The sequence below is a fragment of the Aotus nancymaae genome, unplaced genomic scaffold (genome assembly GCF_030222135.1).
Source record: "Aotus nancymaae isolate 86718 unplaced genomic scaffold, 86718_ANA_hifiasm-v0.15.2.pri h1tg000043l, whole genome shotgun sequence".
NCBI classification, from domain to species: Eukaryota; Metazoa; Chordata; class Mammalia; order Primates; family Aotidae; genus Aotus; species Aotus nancymaae.
The window spans coordinates 1,440,061-1,462,162 of NW_026988457.1; the positions used below are offsets into that span (position 1 = coordinate 1,440,061).

The following is a 22,102-nucleotide window of genomic DNA, read 5'->3' on the forward strand; positions in this document are numbered from 1 at the left end:
TAAATTAGTTCAACCATTGTGGAAGACAGTGTGGTGATTCCTCAAGGACCTAGAAATAGAAATTCCATTTGACCCAGCAATCCCATTACTGGGTATATATCCAAAGGATTATAAATCGTTCTACTATAAGGACACATGCACACGAATGTTCATTGCAGCACAGTTTACAATAGCAAAGACCTGGAACCAACCCAAATGCCCATCGATGATAGACTGGACAGGGAAAATGTGGCACATATACACCATGGAATATTACACAGCTGTCAAGGCCGGGCGCGGTGGCTCAAGCCTGTAATCCCAGCACTTTGGGAGGCTGAGGCGGGTGGATCACGAGGTCAAGAGATCGAGACCATCCTGGTCAACATGGTGAAACCCCGTCTCTACTAATACAAAAAATTAGCTGGGCACGGTGGCGCGTGCCTGTAATCCCAGCTACTCTGGAGGCTGAGGCAGGAGAATTGCCTGAACCCAGGAGGCGGAGATTGCGGTGAGCCGAGATCGCGCCATTGCGCTCCAGCCTGGGTATCAAGAGCGAAACTCTGTCTCAAAAAAAAAAAAAAAAATGCTTATGATAAATATCTCCCCCCAATGTGTAACTTCAGTTACAGCTCATACCTCTGTCTTTCACTAGGACAGTGTCTTTTGGGTTCTTGGTGCTAAATAATGAATTGATCAGTGAATTTATTGGACTAGGGGTTGGCTGGAGTTTACAAAGCTTTTACACATATGTATATTTCAAAAACCACTTCTTCACTCTTCTATCCTTACCTTTTCATAGTAATCTTCAGAATTCATTATCACTTAGTCTTATCCAGGTAATAATTATGCTTCTAATGTAGACCTGACTTTTCTAGACCTCTATTTGAGTACAGAGACCTCCATATTTTCCCTTAAATTCCGAGCTACAACTTCTGCCTTCATGCATGCAGTACACAGGAGTTGAAATGGAGCAAACCTTAAACAGGTTAAAATCCACCTTCCCAATATAGCCCAATATTCCGATTGTTTCTCCTGTTTACTGCCTCAATATCACATATTCCTCTTAATATTTAAAAAATTACTCTTGGCAGCTGAAAACTGATTTCCTTTCTTCTAGTCCTTGCATCTAACTGAGTATTCATTCTCTCTCTCTGTCTCTCTCTCTCTCTCTCTTTAGTTTATAACTCATCCAGGTTTCTCTTTTATTTGGTATATTCTTATCTAGATAATATTTCCTTTCTTCATTCTATTCAATCCCTATAAATCCTACCTTGAAATGTTCCCATTCAATTCATCTTACAAGGGGCATCAGAATCTATATTTTCTGATTACATCATTCCTGTTTTCTATTCACCTCTTTCCAGTTACACTGGAGCGATAACCATCACTCGCATGCGGCCGCCTTTACTTTGCCCTCTTCTTGCTTCGCTCCATCTGTGTCTGCAATCCTCATGTTCCCTGTGTGGCAGCTGATCTGCAGGGCCAGGGCAGGGTCAGCCCCATGACATCCGCTTTCATAGGCTTGTGGAGGGAGAACCTTAGATACTTGTGGGATAAAGTTCCTTGCTGTGTATATTTCTTTATCCTTTCTGTTTCTTATCTTTTCTTACTTACATTGAGATTTACTTGCAGGAATTTACAGCCTATCGTATGTGAGATTGAGCGCCTATAAAAATGTTTTAGGTTTTTTTAAATGTGATTTCTTTTTATTAAAAAAGTATATAGCATTCTTCTAACCATTATCTTAAATCTCTTTTTTTCCCATTTAGATGTGCTCAGCGAAGATCCTGAATTAGCTATCGTCATTTGTTATTTCATTTTTTTTTTTTTTTTGAGATGACAGCCTCATCCTCAGAGTGAGCCATTATTCCTTTTTATGTTCAGGGACTCAGGGGACTAATAGAGACCAAGTAGTTAGTGACTTTCTGGTGAGTAAAAAGAGTTTCCTCATTTTTTAACTCTATAATTGACACATTGAGCCATCATTCTTGCTGGGGCAGTTTTAGGGCCAAGTCATGTTTTCATGTCTCCTGTGCAAATGGTCTTTGTTTTAAGCATTTATAATAAACAAATTGTAAGTCACTTTTATGATGTCCAGTTCAGAAATAAAATACACAATGGTGCTTCTGCCAGCTGTTGTTGAAACCACTGATACCATTGTGAAAGGCCCTTGTCGATGTGAGAAACTGAGCTTTTACACCCTTCTTCTCTTTTCTCAGAAACTCTCTCTGGATTGCTAGGCAGCACCCACCCCTGTAGTCTTTTGAGGTGCTCTTGCTACACTATGGTGAAACACTCTAGGGCCATCTGGGTTTGTAGTGATTGTCTGGCATTGGGTGAATGTGATCAATGCCAGTATTTCAAATTAAACTTACGGATTTCTTTTCTGAGACGAGACTGAGGCTGGCATTTCTTTCCCTCCTGCTGCCTTCTTCCTCCCCAGCAAAAGCCCCAGTGCTCTGGGGTTTGCGTACAAACATCGTTTCATGTCGCTCTGAATCTCAATATAGATAAAGTACATGAGGAGCAGTCTTGACCAACATATGGCCCCATGAGAGGAGAGCATGTGCATTTATTTATTAAGGAGCTGTTTTCTTTGGCTGGCATTGTATTATTCAGGTCTTGTTTGGTTTCGTGTTAGAGAAACTTAATTCAAACTGCCTTAGGCAACAAGAAAGCAAAGGGCAGAGGGATTTGGGGCTCACAGAGCTGAGAAGTTCCAGGGGTCATGTGACGTGAGGCATGACTGTCCCCCAGCGGGGACTTCAGCTGCAGCGGCAGAAATGCATTTCCATCTCCTGGCCCCTCGTTCTCCTCTCTTGGCCTCATCCTCAGAAAGACTCTCCCCACATGGGAACAAAGATGATCAGCAGCTGCTCCAGGCCTACATCCTGCCAGCTTGGCCGTCTATCAGAAAGAGAATTTTTCTCTAGTAATTCCAGCACAATGCCCAAGGTAGGGCTGTCATCATCCCAGCTCACATGTTGTTTCATTCTCAAGCCAGGAGACTGTGTAACACCAGAGCGGTGCAGAGCTCTGATCTGGCAGGGCTACATTGTACACCCCCTCCAGGCCCTGGTGCATCAGCCCCCTACCCTGACCACATGAAACAAGAGCAGGGAAAGGTTTGTTCCCTAAAGGTCAGCAGGAGTGCGGTTCCAAGGAGCTGCTCAGGCCCAGCACGAGATGCCCGCTAGCCTAGCAGCACAGAGTCTGCACTGGGGGAAGGAGATCAGGGCAAGCTGAATAGGGTCTAAGGAAATACTGCTCTTCAAGAAGGGTCAAAAACTTCATAAATAAGTGTCAGGGACTCCAGGAACTAATAGAGAGACCAAGCAGTTAGTGATGTTTTGGTGAGTAAAAAAGGATTTTCTCATTGAACCATTCAGTTAGACAGGGAAGCTATAGTACGCTGAATACTGGCCCCCAAATATGTCCATGTATGAATCATTAGAGCCTATCCATGTTACCTTATAGGACAAAAGGGACTTTGCATGAAGTTTGGGATGTTGAGATGGGGCGATTATCCTAGATTACCCAGATAGAGACGGTGTCATCGCAAGCATCCTTGTAAGAGAGAGGCAGGAGGAGTTAGTGGGGAAGACGTGATGCAGGAAGCAGGGATCGGAGTGATTGTTTTCAAGGTGGAAGAAGGGGCCAGCAGCCAAGGAATGAAGGAAGCCACGAGAGGCGAACAAAGCAAGGAAACGGATTCTACCCTGGAGAGTCTAGAAGGCACCAGCCTGGTTGACACCTTGGCCTCAGCCCAGTGAGACTGATTTCAGACTTCTGACCTCCAGAAATGGAAGAGAATAAACTTGTGTTGTCTTAAACGGCTAAGTAGTAATTTGTTACAGTAGTAATGGGAAACTAACACAGAATGAGCTGAAGTTGAAGATAACCTGGGGTAGGCCAGGCAGACAAGGGAGAGGCTGAGCACTCATCCTCCGTGAACAGCACAGGCTGAGACACCCAGGGTCACATGGAAACAGCAGGGGCACCTGGCAGAGGACAGGAGATCCTGGAGGGTGCTTACCCCACCACGGAGATGGGACTTTCTACTGAAGCCCAGGGTAAGCTTTGGAAAGGTTTTAACAGGAAAATCATGGGATCTTGTTAATGGTTTAAGGTCTTCCTGGCAGTGCTGAGGAGGGTGAGCTAGGTAAAGATGTAGAAGTTAAGGCACAAGACAGAAATTACTGAAGAGAATTTTGTAGTGGTCCCAGCAAGAAATGATGAGGACTGAGCTGAGGTACAAAGTGAGAATGAATCAGGGGCCAGATTCAGGAGATACTGAAGGTCAGAAAGACCTTGTGACTGCTAGATATGGCAGGATGAAGAAGAGGACTGACTGGTTTCTGGTTTCAGTGACTGGGAGGACAATTGACGAGGAAAGAAAATACAGGAAGGAGAATGGATTTGAGAAGAAGCTAACCAGTTCCATTTGGGGCACAATAGTTTTTGTCATCCAGTAGCTAAGCAGTAATGTCTAGTTGGCAGCTGAGAACAGGTTTGGATCCCAGGAGAGATGTCCGGGCCCAGCTGGATTGGAAATCACAGATGTTTTGGTTATCGGTGTATGTGAGTTGGTGATGTGAGCCTGTTGAGTGGATAAGCTCATCAGAAGACTGGACAGGAGAAGGCTGAAGCCGCACTGGGGATACGTTGGTCCAGGTCTAAGGAAAGGAGACAGAGTGGCCAAGAAGGCTGAGACAGCCACCAGGGGCAGTAGGAAAACCTGAGCTCAAAGACCACACAGGCATTTCTAGACACTCAGAGATCCCATTCAGTGAAACGAAAGCTTACCGTGTACTTAGAAGACATTTAGGCTGAGTCCAGAATGTAAGAAAATGGCAAGAAGAACAGAATGTCTTGATTCATCACTGTAATCCACTGTGCCATGAAGAATTCCCAGACCATGCAAGAGTTCCCCAGGCGGCCATGGTAAAGTTTGCCAACAAAGGGAGGATGAAACTTTCTATTTGAGTTATTCCTATAGGATTGCTTGGACTAGACTTATCTCTCCTTATCCTTTTATGGATCAGACAAATTATTTTCATTAGTGGTTTGGTTTCTCTCCTTTTCTTTTTGCTTATTAGTTATTATACAAGTAAGTGTGATGATTATAAAATATGGAACTAATGCAGAAGCATATTAAAATAAAAAATCAAAGCTCCTAAATCCTACTGCTTAGAAGTAACCAGTATTAAAAGTTTCGTGCCTTTCAGATATTTTTACTTATTTGTAAACATAATACATGTGACATTTTGTGTTATAAAAATGGGATGATGTAATCCCAGCACTTTGGGAGGCCGAGGCGGGTGGATCACGAGGTCAAGAGATCGAGACCATCCCGGTCAACATGGTGAAACCCCGTCTCTACTAAAAATACAAAAAATTAGCTGGGCACAGTGGCGCGTGCCTGTAATCCCAGCTACTCAGGAGGCTGAGGCAGGAGAATTGCCTGAACCCAGGAGGTGGAGGTTGCGGTGAGCCGAGATCGCGCCATTGCACTCCAGCCTGCGTAACAAGAGCAAAACTCCGTCTCAAAAAAAAAAAATGGGATGATACCATGCATGCTGTTCAACTAGCCTTTTCATTTATCATGGACTGTTTTCCATGCCAGTACAATATAGAGCTATAATATCCTTTTTAATGGCTGCATAGTACTCCATAGTTTGAATATACCACAGTTCATGTAACTTATGTTATATATGTTATAATTTATGTTTTTGCAAACTTGTAGAAGTGTTTCAAAGAGAGATTTATAAAAGTAGAATTGCAGGGTCAGAACTGTTAATATTTGCATTTCTGATAAAATTCAAATTGTACTCCATGAAAGCTGAATGGAAACACTGAAAGGCTAAATAAATAATTGTATTTAGTTCTCCTTTAAACACAAAACATTAGGTTTAGTGCAGATTTGGGGATTTTAACATTTCCCTTCTCAGCTTTCAGGAGTCTCTGTCTTTCCATATGTGTTGATACCTAAAATCAAAGCAGAGTGAAGGAACAGAAGGGGGAGCTTAGCTATATAGTGGGTATCCTGAGGGGGTACCCATGACTTCAGCAGAGTGCAGTGTCTGGGCTTTCCAGACCTCGAAGGTCCAGCCTTCTGTGATCCCTGAAATCCCTGGGCAGACCTTGGAAAGAAGCCCGAGGGAGGGCAAGGGTCAGAGGGGCACACACTGAGGGGCCACCCCGTCTAGGTCAAAGTGTGTGTTCTGGTGGTGAAGGCAGGCAATAATCAAACAGGTGAGTACAGCATAGATTGTCGGGCAGTGACAAATGTTGTGAGAAAGAATGAAGCAGGGACAAGGAAACTGGCAGATGGTGAGAGGGCCATGTTAGCTGGAGTTCCAGGCATCGTGGAGACCTCGCTGTGCTGAGACCTCCTGAATGAATGGATGAACCACGTTTAAGGACTAGAGGAAGAATATTCTGTGCAGAGGAACTCAAGCCACAGGAGGAAGCATGGCATGTTTGAGGACCAGCATGGCTGGCATTGTGGTTGGCACATGTGGGCAGGGACAGTGACACAGCAGTATGTCTGTGAGGTCATCTGAGGCTGCATCATCTGATATGATGGCACATATCAATTAATTAAAAGATTGCTTAATTAAATGAATCGATTAAATGGTTGAAATTTCAATGTCAGGGCATGGGGCATGTTGGAAGAGCTGTTCTCAGACACTGTTTGTTGGAATATGAATTAGTGGATCCTTTTGTTGGACAATTGCACCGTGCATAGCAATATTGCAAAAGAGCAGACTCAGTCCAGCAAAAGCGATTCTGTGCATTTGTCCTCTGAAGATCCTGGCATGTGTGTACAAAGAAAACAGAAGAGTGTTTATTGTAGCACATGTAGCTATTTCAGCAGCTAAACTTGTAACAATCTACATGCTCATTCATAAGACGATGATGAACTGATTATAGTATGTTTTTGCCCATTTGTATGATGTGGCTCTTTTTTTAAAAACCTATAAATACACTGATAAGAAAAAGATCTCAAAAAATGTGGGTAAGTAAAAAAAATTGCAATGTTTGTTTCATATATTTAACGAATAGCTGCATTTGTATATGTGTGTATATTTATAAGTACCTAGAAAAAGATCTGGGAGAATAAACACTAAATTGCTAGCAGCAATTACCTCTGAAAAGAGGAGAGAGGTCTCAGGGTTTGGGGGTGAACATGGGGGTGACATTCATGGTCTGCATCTAAGGAACACCAGCAAGCTTTGTTTTTGAAATTACCTAACAGTGTGCTGAAGCCAAGGCAGGTTTGGGTTAATCTAGGTCTGTGTGATTTCTCTAAGCTCCCATCCATTGCTCTTTGACTTTCTGACAAAGGTGATATGGAGGTGAGCGCTGTGCCCAGCACACAAAGGAGAAGCTGCACTGTGCCCTGGGTATCGCTGGACACAATGTGAGGAGCTTCTGCTGGACCAGCTCTGGCAGCAAGTTCCACAAAGGCTCAGCTGCATCCAAGAGACCTAAAAGGCTCTCTAGGTCACCTCTGTGGACTTGCTGCATGGAAATTAATTAGAGTCAGACCGTGTCCCCTGTGGCTTGGCTCCAGGTGATGCCAAAGTCATTACCAGCCATGTGCAGCTACAACTTCCTTCCCCATCTTCTGAAAATTTGTTTCGGCAGAGACAGGCAGGCAGACTAAGTTGGTGACTGAGATTTTAATTTCGGATAGTTTGGTTGGGGTCATTGGGGTGGCAGTGACTTCCAGAGAAGGGGGCGTTTTTCATTAAATCAGAGACAGCAGTGTCCTTACTCCTCCCCTGACCACTCAAAACTAAATTTGCTTTCCTATAAACAAGTGTGTCATTCCTCAAGCACAGGGGGTCGTGACCATAGCAACAAATCACCCAAATATTTCTTTTGTTGATCTGTTTGACTTTTGTTAAGCTGCCCTTTCCACAATTTATGTTGCCATTTCAAATTTAACTAGCTTGCTTTCTTTCTATTTCTCTTTTCAAACTATACATAGGAACAAAGAAAGAAGCTCAGAAAGATCAAGACACTAATAAGCCCACCGTTTCATCTCCTAAGAGAGTAGCAGCTTCAACCACCAAGCTTCATTCACCAGGTATTTAAGAAATATGATGTGTTACTTGGAGAGATGACTTGGACTTGGTATTTATCTTATTCAGATGTCATTAATGTAGCAATGCCAGCCCATGTGATTTACATGATTGTTCCAGAGTTTGACATACATATGCTGATGTTTTCTGACTCTAGATGAAATGAACCAGCTGTTGGCATCATTTTATCTTGAAAAAGCAAGATGTTATGCTACGTTTAAGTGGGAGAATCTTCTCTGTGTAGGGGTATCTGCTATTCCAATAGCATGTAGAAATAATTTACAATTATTGAAAAACAGACTGTAAAGGTCTATCCTCAAGAAGTAGTAATATTGTCTAAAAGGAAGAAGAACAGAGATAATGTGTATCAAATGATTTGTTTGTCAGTGAGGAAATGGTTTATTTGCATTCAGATATGAATAAACTACATAAGGTTGCTTGAAAGTCAAAGTTGTTTATTATGAATATTCCTGGCCAGGCATGGTGGCTTATGCCTGTAATCCCAGCATTTTGGGAGGCCAAGACGGGCAGATCACTTGAGGTCAGGAGTTCGAGACCACCCTAGCCAATATGGCGAAACCCTCTCTCTACTAAAAATACAAAAATTGGTTGGCTGTGGTGACTCTCACCTGTAGTCCCAGCTACTTGGGAGGCTGAGGCAGGAGAATCAGTTGAACCCAAAAGGCGGAGATTGCAGCAAGCCAAGATCAGGCCACTGCATTTCAGACTGGACAACAAAGCGAGACTTCATCTCAAAAAAACAAAAAGAATATTCCTGTCGTAAGATATTCATGCCATTGTAGAACAGTATGTAACAAAATCTGAAAACATTTTTTTTTGAGGTGGAGTCTTGCTCTGTCACCAGGCTGGAGTGCATTGGCATGATCTCAGCTCACTGCAACCTCTGCCTCCCAGGTTCAAGCAATTCTCCTGCCTCAGCCTCCTGAGTAGCTGGGATTACAGGCATGCACCACCATGCCCAACTAATTTTTATATTTTTAGTAAAGACAGGGTTTAGCCATGCTGGTCTTGAACTCCTGACTTTGTGATCTGCCCACCTCGGCTTTCAAAAGTGCTGGGATTACAGGCACGAGCCACTGTGCCCAGCCAAAACATTTTCTTTAAGCCCCAAAATAGTGGCCATAATAGCAGCTAATCTTTGAGCTCTTATGTATGCCAGGTACTGTCCTATGCTCTTTTAATGCCTTAATTGATTCGATGTCCACAATAACTCTGTGAGACAGGTTGTATTATCTCCCCTCTCTTTACATGTGAGGAAACTGAGGCATGGAACATTTCATTAATTTACCCAAAGTCACAGATAATAAATAAAAGAGTCTTGGTTTGAACCTAAGCAATCTGTATCCCCAACTTGCATTCTTAGTTGCTACACTGCTAAGCCAAAAGCACGGAGAATAGAGGACTTATTAAAATTTCTGATTAATTAAAAATTTATGGAAAATAGGTCAAACCTGCAAGTGTCAAGTGCAGGAGACAAAGTCTTATAATTGAGTGAGAGATCAGATCTGAGGACCCTGCATAAATCTGGAATTTCTAAAGGATAATACCTTGGCCAGATGAACAAGGAAGGAAATCACCCTGCAGGAGACTGGCCGATTGCAGCTCTGGCTCCGAGGGAAGCCACGGATGGGGAGTCCTCCCCCAGGAACCTTTGACCACAAGCCCCACTGCAGTTGAAGAACTGGAGTCTGTGCTGCCACTGCTCTGAAAATCCAATTTAAAATGCCGTAGTGCTTATAGCTACTTAGTCGAATTAAATGTGAAATCATTATACACAAAAGGAAAGAAGCCACCATAAATAAGGTCGTTATATTCTAGAGAAGGGGTAAAAATAATACGTAATTTTAGAATTAACAATGTTAAAATATTTGTTAAAATTTCTAAGATAGCCAATAAAATACATAGGTTGTTCTGAACCAGTAGAGGGGAGAATGTTGGAATGAGTGATTAAAAAAATTCAATCAATACAAAGGAAGGAAAAAGAGGCAAAGAAGGAAGGCCAGGAGGGAGATGGGAGAAATTGAAAGCTTACAGTAAGATATTAGAAATGAACTCAAATGTGTCATAATGACTCTATGTGAACTAAGTTCTCTAAACTAAATCAAAGATTTAGATTACCAGAGCCAGGCGTGCTGCCTCACACCTGTAATCCCAGCACTTCGAGAGGCTGAGGTGGGTGGATCACCTAAGGTCAGGCGTTTGAGATCAGCCTGGCCAAAATGGTGAAACCCTGTCTCTACTAAAAATACAAAAATTAGCTGGGTGTGGTGTTGCGTGCCTATAACCCCAGCTACTTGGGAGGCTGATGCAGGTGAATCACTTGAAACTGGGAGGCAGAGGTTGCAGTGAGCCAAGATGGTGTCACTACACTCCAGCCTGGGTGACAGAGTGAGACTCCATCTAAAAAAAAAAAATAAATAAATAAATAAAATAAAATAGTTTTTTAAGAAATAGATTACAAGACAGCATTCACTTATTAAACAGTCAAAAAGTGTGTTTTAAGTGCATTTTATATGCTGTAAAATGTAGCTTTAGATTGTTTCCAAAGTATACTCCTAAAATATAAAAATATTAAAAATGTATAAGGATGGAAATAGTAATATTTATACCAAAAGAACTAAACAGAAGAAAGTTTGTGGCACTGTAATTGGGAAACATCTCTATTGTGGAACAATGAACAAATATTAAACTACCCTATGTTTAAAGTATAGAACTTAATAAGTTTGGCTGTGTGTACGCAGCTGTGGAACCATCACTTCATGCAAGATAACACACATGTCCACCAACCTTCAAAGTTTCCTGGGACTCCTTTGTCATCCCACCTGTCTACCATTCTATACCCCCACCCCAATCCCCAGACCACCACTGATCTGTTCCGCCATTAGAGATTGGTTTGTATTTTCTAAAGTTTTATGTAGACGGAATCATTTAATGTGTATACTAGCTTTACTGGCTTCTATCAACGTAAGTTAGATTCATCCATGTGGCAATAACCAATTCCATTTTACTGGTGCATAGAATTCTACTACATAAGTATCACTATTTATTTATTTGTCGATGGAAATTGGGGCTTCCCCTGCTCCAGAATTTGGGTATAATACGTAAAGCCAAATCTTTGTACAAATATGCAGTATTTGTACAAATCTTGGTATGAACATCTGCTTCCATTTCTCTTGGGCGAATATCTAGGAAGGAAGTAGCTGGGTCCTACGGTAGCTATATGTGTAACTTCTTAAAAATGTGCCAAACTGTTTTCCAAAGTGGTTGTACCATTTTACATTTTCAACAGTAGTACATGACAGTTCCAGTTTCTCCACATTCTTGCCAACCCTTGACATAATCAATCTTTTTTTAATAGACATTCTAATAAGTGTGTTATGATACCTCATTGTGGTTTTAGTTTGCCTTTTCCTAATAACTAATGTTATAACGTTGAGTATTTTCCTATGTGTTTGACAGCTGTATGTGTTCCTTGGTAAAATATCTATCCAAAGATTTTTCCATTTTTTAAATTGGGTTATTTTCTTCTTATTGAATTTTGAGAGTTTTATATTCTAGATGTGATTCATTTTTATGTTTTTAACTACTATAAATCTTAGTAATTTACAAAAATAGTGTTTATTTTCTACACATGACAATACATTTGATAATAGAAAATTCCAGATTCTGCCAAAATATGTTTAAAGAGGTGCATTTTGGCCAATATGAGTAACCACGGCCCAGGTCACACAGTCTCAAGAAGTCCTGATAAAGTGTGCCTAGGGCAGCCAAATTTCAGCTTGATTTTATACATTTCAGGGAGACAGGAATTGCAGGGAAAATCATAAATTAATATGAGGAAGGTGTACATTGGTTTGGCCTTGAAAAGGCCAGACATCTCAAAGCAGAGGGCAGGGGAGATCCTTGCTGGGTTTCAGGGTTTCTTTAGTTGACAGTTGGTTGGGAGAGTTAAGCTAATGTCTAAAACTTGAAATCAGTAGAAAGGAATGTTTGAGTTAAGTTAAGGGGGTTGTGGAGACCAAGGTTCTTAGTATGTAAATTAGCCTCCTAGGTGGCAGCCCTCAGAGAGAATAGATGGAAAATGTCTCTTTCCAGACTTCAAAGATATCAGGCTCCCAGTTAACCTCTTCAGATCTGAGAAAGCCTAGAAAGGGAGAGGTCTGGCTACGTTAGTGGAACATTAATCTGATGCAATTTTCCTCCACAAAAGACAGCTTTGCAAGGTCATTGTAGTCTGATGACCCCGTGGCAGCCATTTCAAAATACGTTAAATAAGTATATTCTGGGATAAAATCTTTTTTACTTCCTTGAGCATCTGCTATCTTTCATGTTATGCAGTACACCAGAGTCAGGTTGGAAAGTAAGCTACATTATATAGGGCTCATAAAACCTGTCTGATGAGATTTTATGGTTTGTAGGGCATGACACCCCCCACCAGGTCCCTTAGGTAGGAATTTGGGCAAGAGAAAAAGAAGGTCATAGTCCTCACAATTAAGAACTATTATTTTATGTTTCACATGGCTTATTATATTGCTAAGTGGTAGATAATTATAGATTTCTGACTGTTGTTATATTTTAATATACCTGTTATTTTTAGTATACTTTAAGTTCTGGGATACATATGCAGAATGTGCAGATTTGTTACATAGGTATACACGTGCCATGATGATTTGCTGCGCCCATGAACCCATCACCCACATTAGGTATTTCTTCTAATAGTATCCCTCCCATAGCCCCCCACTCCCTGATAGGACTCAGTGTGTGACATTCCCCTCCGTGTGTCCATGTGGTCTCATTGTTAAACTCCCACTTATGACTGAGAACATGCGGTGTTTGGTTTTCTGTTCCTGTGTAAGTTTGCTGAGAATGTTCGTTTCCAGCTTTATCCGTGTCCCTGCAAGGGACGTGAACTCATCCCTTTTATGGCTGCATAGTATTCCATGGTGTATATGGAATACTTTGCACATATGGAATAAAGCCACATTTTCTTTATGCAGTCTAACATTGATAGGCATTTGGGTTGGTTCCAAGTTTTTACTATTGTGAATAGTGCTGCAGTGAACACTTGTGCCCATGTGTCTTTATAGTAGACAGATTTATAATCCTTCAGGTATATACCCAGAAATGGGGTTGCTGGGCCAAATGGTATTTCTGGTTCTAGATCCTTGAGGAATCGCTACACTGTCTTCCACAATGGCTGAACTAATTTACGCTCCCACCAACAGTGTAAAAATGTTCCTATTTCTCCACATCCTCTCCAGCATCTGTTGTTTCCTGACTTTTTAATGATCGCCATTCTAACTGGTGTGAGATGGTCTCTCATTGTGGCTTTGATTTGCATTTCTCTAATGACCGGTAATGATGAGCTTTCTTTCATGTTTGCTGGCTGCATAAATGTCTTCTTTTGGGAAGTGTCTGTTCATATCCTTTGCCTACTTTTTGATTGGGCTGTTCGTTTTTTTCTTGTAAATTTGTTGAAGTTCTTGTAGATTCTAGATATTAGCCCCTTGTCAGATGGATAGATTGCAAACATTGTCTCCCATTCTGAAGGCTGCCTGTTGACTCTGATGATAGTTTCTTTTGCTGTGCAGAAGCTCTTTGGTTTCATTAGATCCCATTTGTCAATTTTGGTTTTTGCTGCCATTGTTTTTGGTGTTTTCGTTGTGAAGTCTTTGCCCATGCCTATATTCTGAATGGTATTGCGTAGGATTTCTTCCAGAGTTTTTATGGTTTGGGGTTTTGCATTTAAGTCTTTAGTCCGTCTTGAGTTAATTTTTGCACAGGGTCTAAGGAAGGGGTCCAGTTTCAGTTTTCTGCATATGGCTAGCCGGTTTTCCCAACACTATTTATTAAATAGGGAATCGTTTCCCGATTGGTTGTTTTTGTCAGGTTTGTCAAAAAGCAGATGGTTGTAGATGTGTGGTGTTATTTCTGAGGCCTCTGTTCTGTTCCATTGGTCTATATATCTGTTTTGGTACCAGTACCACACGGTTTTGGTTACTGTAGCCTTGTGCCATAATTTGAAGTCAGACATCATGATGCCTCCAGCTTTGTTCTTTTTGCTTAGAATTGTCTTGGCTCTATGGGCTCTCTTTTGGTTCCATGTGAAATTTAAAGTACTTTTTTCTGATTCTGTGAAGAAAGTCAATGGTAGGTTGATGAGAATAGCATTGAATCTGTAAATTACTTTGGGCAGTATGGCCATTTTCACGATATTGATTCTTCCTAACCATGAGCATGGAATGTTTTTCCATTTGTTTGTGTCCTCTCTTATTTCCTTGAGCGGTGATTTGTAGTTGTCCTTGAAGAGGTCATTCACATCCCTTGTAAGTTTTATTCCTAGGTATTTTATTCTCTTTGTGGCAGTTGTGAATGGGAGTTCACTCATGATTTGGCTCTCTGTTTGTCTATGATTGGTGTAAAGGAATGCTTGTGATTTTTGCACATTTATTTTGTATCCTGAGACTTTGCTGAAGATGCTTATCAGCTTAAGGAGATTTTGGGCTGAGATGATGGGGTTTTCTAAATAGACAATCATGTCATCTGCAAACAGAGACAATTTGACTTCCTCTCTTCCTATTCGAAAACCCTTGATTTCTTTCTCTTGCCTGGTTGCCCTGGCCAGAATTTCCAATACTATGTTGAATAGGAGTGGTAAGAGAGGACATGCTTGCCTTTTGCCAGTTTTCAAAGGGAATGCTTCCAGCTTTTGCCCATTCAGTATGATATTGGCTGTGGGTTTGTCATAAATAGCTCTTACTATTTTAAGATATGTTCAATCAATACCTAGTTTATTGAGAGTTTTTAGCATGAAGGGGTGTTGAATTTTATCAAAGGCCTTTTCTGCATCTATTGAGATAATCATGTGGGTTTTGTCATTGGTTCTGTTTATGTGATGAATCACATTGATTGATTTGCATATGTTGCACCAGCCTTGCATCCCAGGGATGAAGCCAACTTGATCGTGGTGGATAAGCTTTTTGATGTGCTGCTGAATTCGGTTAGCCAGTATTTTATTGAGGATTTTTGCATTGATGTTCATTATGGTTATCAGCCTGAAACTTTATTTTTTTGATGTGTCTCTTCCAGGTTTGGGTATCAGGATGATGCTGGCATCATAAAATGGGTTACGGAGGAGTCCCTCTTTTTGTATTGTTTGGAATAGTTTCAGAAGGAATGGTACCAGCTCCTCTTTGTACCTCTGGTAGTATTTGGCTGTGAATCCGCTCAGTCCTGGTCTTTTTTTGGTTGGTAGGCTGTTAATTACTACCTCAATTTCAGAACTTGTTATTGATCTTTTCAGGGAATTGATTTCTTCCTGGTTTAGTCTTGGGAGGCTGTATATGTCCAGGAATTTATCTGTTTTTTCTAGATTTTCTAGTTGATTTGCATAGAGATGTTTATAGTATTCTCTGATGGTAGTTTGTATTTCCATAGTGTCAGTGGTGATATCTCCTTTATCATTTTATTGTGTCTATTTGACTCTGGTTTCCCTTTTTGTTTTTTTTTTTTTTTTAATTAGTCTGGGTAGCAGTCTATCTATTTGTTAATCTTTTTAAAAAACCAGCTCCTGGATTCATTAATTTTCTTTTGAAGTGTTTTTCCTGTTTCTGTCTCCTTCAGTTCTGCTCTGGTCTTAGTATTCGCTTGTCTTTTGCTAGCTTTTGAATTTGTTGCTCTTGCTTCTCAGTTTTTTTAACTGTGATGTTAGCATGTCGATTTTAGATCATCCCCACTTTCTCCTGAGGGCATTTAATGCTATAAATTTTCCTCTAAACACTGCTATAGCTGTGTCCCAGCGATTCTGGTGTGCTGCGTCTTTGTTCTAATTGGTTTCAAAGAACTTATTTATTTCTGCCTTAATTTCATTATTAACCCAGTATTCGTTCAGAAGCAGATTGTTCAGCTTCCATGTAGTTGTGTGGTTTTGAGTGAGTTTCATGTCTTTCTTTTTTCTTTTTGAGACAGAGTTTTTCTCTTGTCTCCTAGGCTGGAGTGCAATGGCGTGATCTTGGCTCATTGCAACCTCCACCTCCTGGGTTCAAGCAATTCTCCTTCCTCAGCCTCCCAAGTAGCTGGGATTACAGGCATGTGCCACCACACCTGGCTAATTTTTGGTATTTTTAGTAGAGTCAGGGTTCTCCATGTTGGTAAAGCTGGTCTCGAACTCCTGACTTCGGGTGATCCACCTGCCTCAGCCTCCCAAAGCGCTGGGATTACAAGCATGAGCCACCATGCCTGGCCTCGAGTGAGTTTCTTAATCCTGAGTTCTAATTTGATTGCACTGTGGTCTGAGAGACTGTTTGTTATCATTTCCATTATTTTGCATTTGCTGAGGAGTATTTTAATTCCAATTATGTGGTTAATTTTAGAATAAGTGTGATGTGATGCTGAGAAGAATGTATATTCTGTTGATTTGGGGTGGAGAGTTCTGTAGATGTCTATTAGGTCTGCTTGGTCCAAAGCTGAGTTCAAGTCCTGAATATTCTTGTTAATTTTCTGTCTTGTTCATCTGTCTAATATTAACAGTGGGGTGTTAAAGTCTCCCACTGTTATTGTATGGGAATCTAAATCTCTTTGTAGGTCTCTAAGAACTTGCTTTATGAATCTGGGTGCTCCTGTATTGGGTGCATATATATTTAGGATAGTTAGCTGTTCTCATTGCAGTGATCCCTTTACCGTTATGTAATGCCCTTCTTTGTCTTTTTTTATCTTTGCTGGTTTCAAGTCTGTTTTATCAGAGACTAGGATTGCAACCCTAGCTTTTTTTGCTTTCCATTTTCTTGGTAAATATTCCTCCATCCTTTTATTTTGGTGCATCTTTGCACGTGAGATGGGTCTCCTGAGTACAGCACACCGATGGGTCATAACTCTTTATCCAGTTTGCCAGTCTGTGTCTTTCAATTGGGGCATTTGCCCCATTTACATTTAGGATTAATATTGTTATATGTGATTTTGATCCTTTCATCATGATGCGTGCTGATTATTTTGCCCATTAGTTGATGCAGCTTCTTGATGGTGTCAATGGTCTTGACAATTTGGTGTGTTTTTGCAGTGGCTGGTACCAGTTTATCCTTTCCATATTTAGTGCTTGATTCAGGAGCTCTTGTAAAGCAGGCCTGGTGGTGACAAAATCCCTCAGCATTTGCTCATCTGTAAAGGATTTTATTTCTTCTTTGCTTATGAAGTTTAGTTTGGCGGGATATGAAATTCTGGGTTGAAAATTCTTTTTTTAAAGAATGTTGAATATTGGCCCCCACTCTCTTCTAGCTTGTAGGGCTTCTGCAGAGTAATCTACTGTTAGTCTGATGGGCTTCCCTTTGTAGGTAACTTGACTTTTCTCTTTGGCTGCCCTTAACATTTTTTCCTTCATCTCAACCTTGGTAAATCTGATGATTATGTGTCTTGGGGTTGCTCTTCTCAAGGAGTATCTTTGTGGTGTTCTCTGTATTTCCTAAATTTGCATGTTTGCCTGTCTTGCTAGGTTGGGGAAGTTCTCTTGGATAATATCTTGAAGAGTGTTTTCCAATTTGGCTCCATTCTCCCTGTCATTTTCAGATACACCAATCAAACATGGTCTTTTCACATAGTCCCATATTTCTTGGAGGCTTTGTTTGTTCCTTTTTATTCTTTTTTCTCTAATCTTGTCTTCACACTTTATTACATTAAGTTGATTTTCAGTCTCTCATATCCTTTCTTCTACTTGATTGATTTAACTGTTGATACTTGTATATGCTTCACGAAGTTCTCATGCTGTGTTTTTCAGCTCCATCAGGTCATTTATGTTCTTCTTTAAAATGGTTATTCTAGTTAGCAGTTTCTGTAAGCTTTTCTCAAGGTTCTTAGCTTGATTGCATTGGGTTAGAACATGCTCCTTTCGCTCAGAGGAGTTTGTTATTACCCACCTTCTGAAGCCGACTTCTGTCGATTTGTCAAACTCTTTCTCGGTCCAGTTTTGCTCCCTTGCTGGCAAGGAGTTATGATCCTTTGGAGGAGAAGAGGCGTTCTGGTTTTTGGAAATTTTAGCCTTTTGCGCTGGTTTTTCCTCATCTTTGTGGATTTATCTACCTTTGGTCTTTGATGTTGGTGACCTTCAGATGGGGTTTTTGTGTGGATTTTTGTTGTTGTTGATGTTGATGCTATTCATTTCTGTTTGTTAGTTTTCCTTCTAACAGTCAGGCTTCTCTGCTGCAGGTGTGCTGGAGTGTGCTGGAAGTCCACTCCAGACCCTGTTTGCCTGGGTACCAGCAGCGGAGGCTGCAAAACAGCAAGGATTGCTGCCTGTTTCTTCCTTTGGAAGCTTTGTCGCAGAGGGGCACCAGCCAGATGCCAGCCGGAGCTCCCCTGTATAAGGTGTCTGTCAACCCCTGCTGGGAGGTGTCTCCCAGGAGGCATGAGGCCCAGGGACCCACTTGAGGAGGCAGTCTGTCCCTTAGCATAGCTTGAGCAATGTGCTGGGAGATCTGGGTGTTCTTTTCAGAGCTGGCAGGCAGGAACCTTCAAGTCTGCTGAAGCTGTGCCCACAGCGCCCCTTTTCCCAGGTGCTTTGTCCCAGGAAGATGGGAATTTTATCTATGAGCCCCTGACTGGGGCTGCTGCCTTTCTTTCAGACATCCCCTGCCCAGAGAGGAGCAATCTAGAGAAGCAGTTTGGCTACAGCAGCTTTGTGTTGCTGCAGTAGGCTCCACGCAGATGAACTTCCCAGCGGCTTTGTTTACACTGTGGGGGAAAACCACCTACTCAAGCCTCGGTAATGGTGGACGCCCCTCCCCGCACAAAGCTTGAGCATCCCAGGTCAACTTCAAACTGCTGTGGTGGCAGCGAGAATTTCAAGCCAGTGGATCTTAGTTTTCAGGGCTTCATGGGGTGGGAGCCACTGAGCTAGACCACTTGGCTCCCTGGCTTCAGCCCCCTTTCTAGGGGAATTAACGGTTCTGTCTTGCTGGCATTCCAGGTGCCATAGGGGTATGAAAAAACAAAACAACAACAAAAAAAAAACTCCTGCAGCTAGCTCAGTGTCTGCCCAAACGGCCAAGCAGTTTTATGCCTGAAACCCGGGGCCCTGGTGGTATAGGCACCTGAGGGAATCTCCTTGTCTGTGAGTTGCAAAGACCATGGGAAAGCTTAGTATCTGGGCTGAAATGCACCGTTCATCATGCAAGGTCCCTCCAGGCTTCCCTTGGCTAGGGGAGGAAGTTCCTCAACGTCTTGGGCTTCCCAGGTGAGACAACACCCCATCCTGCTTTGGCTTGCCCTCTGTGGGCAGAACCCAATGTCTAACCAGTCCCAGTGAGATGAGCCAGGTACCTCAGTTGGAAATGCAGAAATCACCTGCCTTCTGCTTTCATCACACTGGGAACTGCAGACCAGAGCTGTTATTTGGCCATCTTGTGAGCTATCCTACCTTTTCTTCCAATAATTCTTTTTATTATTATTATTATTATTTTTTGAGACAGAGTCTTGCTCTGTTACCAGGCTGGAGTGCAGCCTCCACCTGCTGGCTTCAAGCAATTCGCCTGCCTCAGACTCCTGAGTAGCTGGGACTACAGGCACCCACCACCGCACCCATCTAATTTTTGTATTTTTAGTAAAGACGTGGTTTTACCTTGTTGGCTGGGATAGTCTGGATCTCTTGACCTCGTGATCTGCCCACCTCAGCCTACCAAAGTGCTGGCATTACAGTCATGGGCCACCGTACCTGGCCTCTATAATTCTGTTATGAGCTACCCGATATGCAGTTTCCCCCCACAGCCTAGGGCTTGTTTCACATTCTCCTAACAGTGCATTTTGAAGAGGTTATGTTCTTAATTTTAACAAAGTCTAATTCATAATTTTTTCCTTTTATAGACTGTCATTGGAATTATCTAAAAAATATTTTCATAACCCAAAGTCATAAACATTTTTACTTTTTCTTCTAAAAGATATACATTTGTAGGCTTTACATTTAAGTCTATGATCCACTTGAGTTAACTTTTGTATATAGTGTGAGGTGTGGCTTGAATTTTTATTTCTTGCTTAAGGATATTCAGCTGATTTCTATGATTTTTGAATAATAAAGACACTATTATTTAAAAGAAGAACAAATATTTACTATATAAACTGGGAAAATGGAGGATACGGCTGCCTCCTGTTCCAGGGAGAAGGCAGAAGTGGGTGGGCAGGGAAAGGGAAGGGTTTTGAGAGCAACAAGGTCTCTTCAGTGGGGGCTCCGCAGGCTAAGGAGAGGCGGGGCTGGGGCTGGCGGAGCAGTCAGCTGAAGCGGTGGGAAGTGCCCTGGTGGGCTCAGTGGCTCCTGTGGGGGTGAAACAGGGGTCAGTAGGGTGAAGGAGTCTGGAGGCTCAGCAGAAGGGCCCCTGACTCTGAGCCGGGCTGCAGTCTGGGTGTGCTCAGAGCTGCATGGTCCCCACCCCGGGGCGGCTCCTTGAGGGGTAGGAAGGCCCAAGACACGGAGACATTGCTGCACCTGCTCCTAGAGCTCCCACGGTGGCCGCTGCGACTGGGCTCTGGACGGCGTAGTTCCTGCGGTAGGGCGGGCGGCGGACTAAGGGAAGGCCGTATCTCCCCGAACACGCTGCTGCGGGAGAGCGGGGCCTCAGCGGCCCAGGCCTGGGCACAAAGGGGCGGACCTCTCCATGTCTCCTGACGGGCTTGAAGGCAGAAGGCCTGGGTTCCGGGCTCTCCTTCCCCCGCTTGGCGTCCGGGGCCTCAAAGCAGAGTGACTCGATGAATTTCCTTTTTCCGTTGTTGCACTGGCTGAGGGCCTTGAGCACGGTCTCCCTGGCACAGGGATCTGGGCGCTCCGGGGCAGGTGAGGCCTGTCGAGGCTCCCCTCTGTGCTCCAGCGCGGCGATTTTCAGGGTCACCAGGCTGCGGGCGGGCCGCGGGTGCCGGGCATGCCAAAGCCACCACTTCATGTAAGCCAGGCGAATGTCGGAAGAGCCCGGCTCAATGAAGCTCTGGAGCGATGGCCTCTTGGAAAAGGACAACCGGATGAGGGCAGAGTCGTAGCCTGGAGGAACCCTGGGGAGGGGCCTGGTGCGGACCCAGCGCGGCCTGTGGGCAAAGGCGACTTTGTAGCAGTCCTGGACCCCGGAGCGTCGGAAGCGTCTGGAGCGCAGGGTCCAGGGTTTCTGGGCTCGGGGCGGCGGTCTGGAGCGCAGGGTCCAGGGTTTCTGGGCTCGGGGCAGCAGCCTGGCCCGGGGCCAGCCCAGGAACCGGCTCAGATAGCTGCCCATGGCAGCAGTGTAGCGGTCGGGACCTTTCCTTAGAAATTCAGCTTCCACAAGTTTCTGAAGTCTGCGGCCGGTGCCAAGTGTGCAGAGCTTGGTGGCCGTGACCGTTGGCCTCAGAACGTCAGAAAGGTCACAAAGCATCATGCGCTGGCACCTGCCCTGCTGGCCATAGAATCCTGCACGCGTCAGGCTGGCGCCTCGCGGACTCTGTGAGGTCAAGGGGTGCAGCTGCAACGGGGGAAGGCAGCAGCCAGACGATCTGGGGGACCAGGGAAGCTCAAGCCTCCGTCCCTCCCACTGATGGTCCCAGTCACTTGGCTCTGGGCAGAGGGGCCTAGCAGCTGCCCGTAATTTGTGCCTGACTTTTAAAGGTAGAAGATACAATTTCTGCCAGGTCCTGAAAACTGCAGCTACCTGTTGCCAGAAGGGTGCTCTCTGTGATCAGTGTGAAAATGAACACAATACACTTGGATACTCTTTCAAGGAAAAACAAATCATTTACTCGTATCAGTAAAAGCGATGTGTATTTCATTCTTCTCGGATGGACATGAATGTCACTTTTTGCAATTTTGCTCTTAAGAAAATAGAGAGTCATCAGGTTTTGTTGTAGTACTGGTAATGTTGATTTTATGTGGATTTCCCGTAATTTCCAGCCTTCCTACATCCATGAATAAATTGCCTCTCAACACTAAAGTAATTTCTCTCATTTCACTTTTATTTATTTAAAAAAAAAATTATTCAGTAGTTTTTGAGGAAAAGATGATGTTTGGTTACAGG

At 43.0% G+C, this 22,102-nt stretch overlaps 1 protein-coding gene across 5 annotated transcripts in view; it reads left to right on the forward strand.

Annotated features, from left to right (window-relative positions):
• MTUS2 (microtubule associated scaffold protein 2) overlaps positions 1-22,102 on the forward strand; it is a 797,713-nt gene that overhangs the window by 619,838 nt on the left and 155,773 nt on the right. For all 5 annotated transcript variants that reach the window (XM_064361726.1, XM_064361722.1, XM_064361724.1 and 2 more), the window contains one exon: positions 7,979-8,077. In XM_064361726.1, the coding sequence (XP_064217796.1) occupies positions 7,979-8,077 (99 nt within the window). The remainder of the gene's footprint in view (positions 1-7,978; positions 8,078-22,102) is intronic.